The sequence below is a fragment of the Nicotiana attenuata genome, chromosome 8, assembly GCF_001879085.1.
Source record: "Nicotiana attenuata strain UT chromosome 8, NIATTr2, whole genome shotgun sequence".
NCBI classification, from domain to species: Eukaryota; Viridiplantae; Streptophyta; class Magnoliopsida; order Solanales; family Solanaceae; genus Nicotiana; species Nicotiana attenuata.
The window spans coordinates 31,855,722-31,858,435 of NC_031996.1; the positions used below are offsets into that span (position 1 = coordinate 31,855,722).

The 2,714-nt window shown below is 39.5% G+C and overlaps 1 protein-coding gene across 1 annotated transcript; it reads right to left on the reverse strand.

Annotated features, from left to right (window-relative positions):
- On the reverse strand, window positions 51-2,286 carry LOC109231629. Its single transcript, XM_019397276.1, has 4 exons — window positions 1,336-2,286; window positions 1,130-1,239; window positions 958-1,013; window positions 51-820 (listed from the first exon to the last, which is right to left on the reverse strand). Exons 1-4 carry the CDS (start codon window positions 2,284-2,286, stop codon window positions 51-53), a joined length of 1,887 nt encoding a protein of 628 aa, XP_019252821.1.

Sequence of the window (2,714 nt, forward strand, 5' to 3'; positions counted from 1 at the left end):
AGAACAGATTAACTAACACCTTATATACTAGGATAGTAGTTGAGTTCCCTTTATCTTCTTTGTATCCTGTGTTTGCTTTCTCCTCTCCCATGCACATCCTGAGTAATTGCTCTGCTTAGAGTGACTTCTGATCGTTGAAGTCTGTTGAAAATCCTGCCATTCCTTTCTTGCCATATGTAATACAGTGTTCCTGCCAACACAAGTTTATGTAGCTCAGCTGTTGTGCTCCTCCCTCTGTAGTACTTCCCTGCCCATTCAAGCTCATTTGCCCACATCATTGGTTGCCTCTGAATCCCTTGCCATTGTAGCATTGCTGTCCATATTCTCGATGCAAAGGTACATTTAAAAAACAGATGATCCACTGTCTCCTCCTCACTATTACACAAAGAACATGTTACATCCTCTACATAGCCCAATCCCCTTAGCCAGTCTTTTATCATTAATCTTCTATGTGCAGCTAGGTGGACTATGAAGTTCCACTTTGGTACTCCAATACTGCTGTGCACCAGTTTCCTCCATGGTACTCTATCAAATTCCCCCCTCAGTTTCCCATACATATTCTTGATAGAAAAGTTGTTTATCTCCTCTACATCCTCCTCTATATAGCCAACTTCCTCCAAGTATTGCTTGGCTTTAAGTATCTTCTGCACTATCCAAGAGGCTTGTTTTGGTGCAGTGTCCCACAGTGTATTCTTCTTTTTATAATACACATGTATCCACTGCACCCATAGCCTATCCTTCTTCTTGCACAGGTTCCAAAGGAGTTTACATATGGCTGCCTTATTCCATTCCTCTATAGCTAGCAGATTAAGACCACCAGCTGCTTTAGGTTTGCACAAGTTGTCCCATGACAGTAATGCTTTCCTTGATGCTTCTACCCCCCCCCCCCCCAGTCCAAAGGAATGTTTTGCATACTCTTTCAATAAGTTGAATAAGTTTCTTTGGTAACACAAACACCTGAGACCAGTATACTTGAATAGAGAATAGCACACTCTTGATTAGTTGAATTCTCCCTGCATAAGACAGGAAATTTGTTGTCCAGTATTGGATTCCCCCTAGCATCTTCTCAAGTAGAGGCTGGCATTGTATCAATGATAACCTCTTAGAGCTTAAAGGTACCCCCAAGTACCAAACTGGTGGAACAAACCCCAAGTCTTGTAATATCCTCTGTTGCTGATCATCATGCACTCCACCAAAGAATATGGAACTTTTATCAGCATTTGCCTCTAGCCCTGATGCCTTTGAGAATTGTTGGAAGCACTAAAATAGTAGCTGAACAGATATGGCATCACCTCTACAGAATAGTAATAGGTCATCAGCAAAGCTCAATTGTACTATGTTTAGTTTGCCACATTTAGGATGATAGTTGAAGTTAGGATCCTTTTTAAGAGTCTTCAACAGCCTTGTCAAATACTCCATAACCAGTACAAATAAGTAAGGAGATAGGGGATCTCCCTGTCTCAATCCCTTTTTAGCATGAAATGGCTTTGTAGGCTGCCCATTAATCATAATGGAGTATGATACTGTTGTAACACAACTCATAATCCATTGCACAAATCTTCCTGGCAGCTGCAGGTGTGTCAACACTTGCTCTAGATAACCCCACTCTACTGAATCATATGCCTTCTTCATGTCTATCTTCAGCATACATCTGGGAGAAATACCTTTCCTGCCATAACCTTTCACTAACTCATGACTGAGTATTATGTTATCACTTATCAGTCTACCAGGAACAAATGCAGACTGACTCTTATCCACCAGCCCATCCATCACTCCTTGTAGTCTGTTTGTTAGTATCTTTGATATAATCTTGTAAAGAATTGTGCAGCATGATATTGGCATGTACTCAGTAATTTTAGAAGGACTTTTCACCTTAGGAACAAGGGTTATTGTTGTGTAGTTAATAGGCTGATACATATTTGAGTTTGCAAAAAATTCCATGACTGCATCTGTGATTGTATCTCCTACTACAGGCCAAACCTTTTTGAAAAATAGAGCATTAAATCCATCACACCCAGGGGCTTTGTTATCACTGATACCTTTCAGAGCCTGATAAATCTCCTCCTTTGTGATCTCTGCAATTAGTTGTAGTTGTTGCTGTCTATTCATCATGGGACCATCTCTCATAATAGTTGGATTAATAGCAGGCAACTCACTTGCTGATGAGCCAAATAGCTGTTGATAAAATCCTGTCACCTCCTCCTCAATGTCCTCCCTTGTTTGCACTATGCTCCCATTTCCTTTTATTAGTCTTCTAATCTTGTTTTGGCTGCATCTATTTTTCATATTTGCAAAGAAGTATGTTGTGTTGGCATCTAAGTTGCTCTGACACGGGTGCGGGTGTCCGACACGGGTGCGGATCTAGAGGTCGGATCCTTTGAGATGGAAATTTTAAGATTCGGGGATACGGATCCTAGAACCGACACGGGTGCGGGGATCCGGCTAAAAATAATTCAAAAATAAAAATAAAAATATCTCTAAATTATGATTTTACGGAATACTTACCTATAACTTGTAAAGTGTTGATTTCTTTTTTATTCTCAAGTTGTAGGTGCGATTTCTTGATTTTCTTCCATTCTCATATTCTCCTACAAGTTACACAAAGTATATTAAAACATAATAGATATCGTATAATTACATAAGTAAGAGAGTTACATATATAAAGATAAAGAAAAATAGAAAACATACCTTTTAGGCTTTTAGTCTTTCACTGC

Coding starts and splice junctions, on each gene's coding strand:
- LOC109231629 (XM_019397276.1), bottom strand. CDS start 2,286: ATGAAAAATAGATGCAGCCAAAACAAGATTAGAAGACTAATAAAAGGA. Junction 1,240..1,335: donor AATGTGGCAAACTAAACATA/GTACAATTGAGC, acceptor CAATTCTCAAAG/GCATCAGGGCTAGAGGCAAA. Junction 1,014..1,129: donor GGGTTTGTTCCACCAGTTTG/GTACTTGGGGGT, acceptor TGTCTTATGCAG/GGAGAATTCAACTAATCAAG.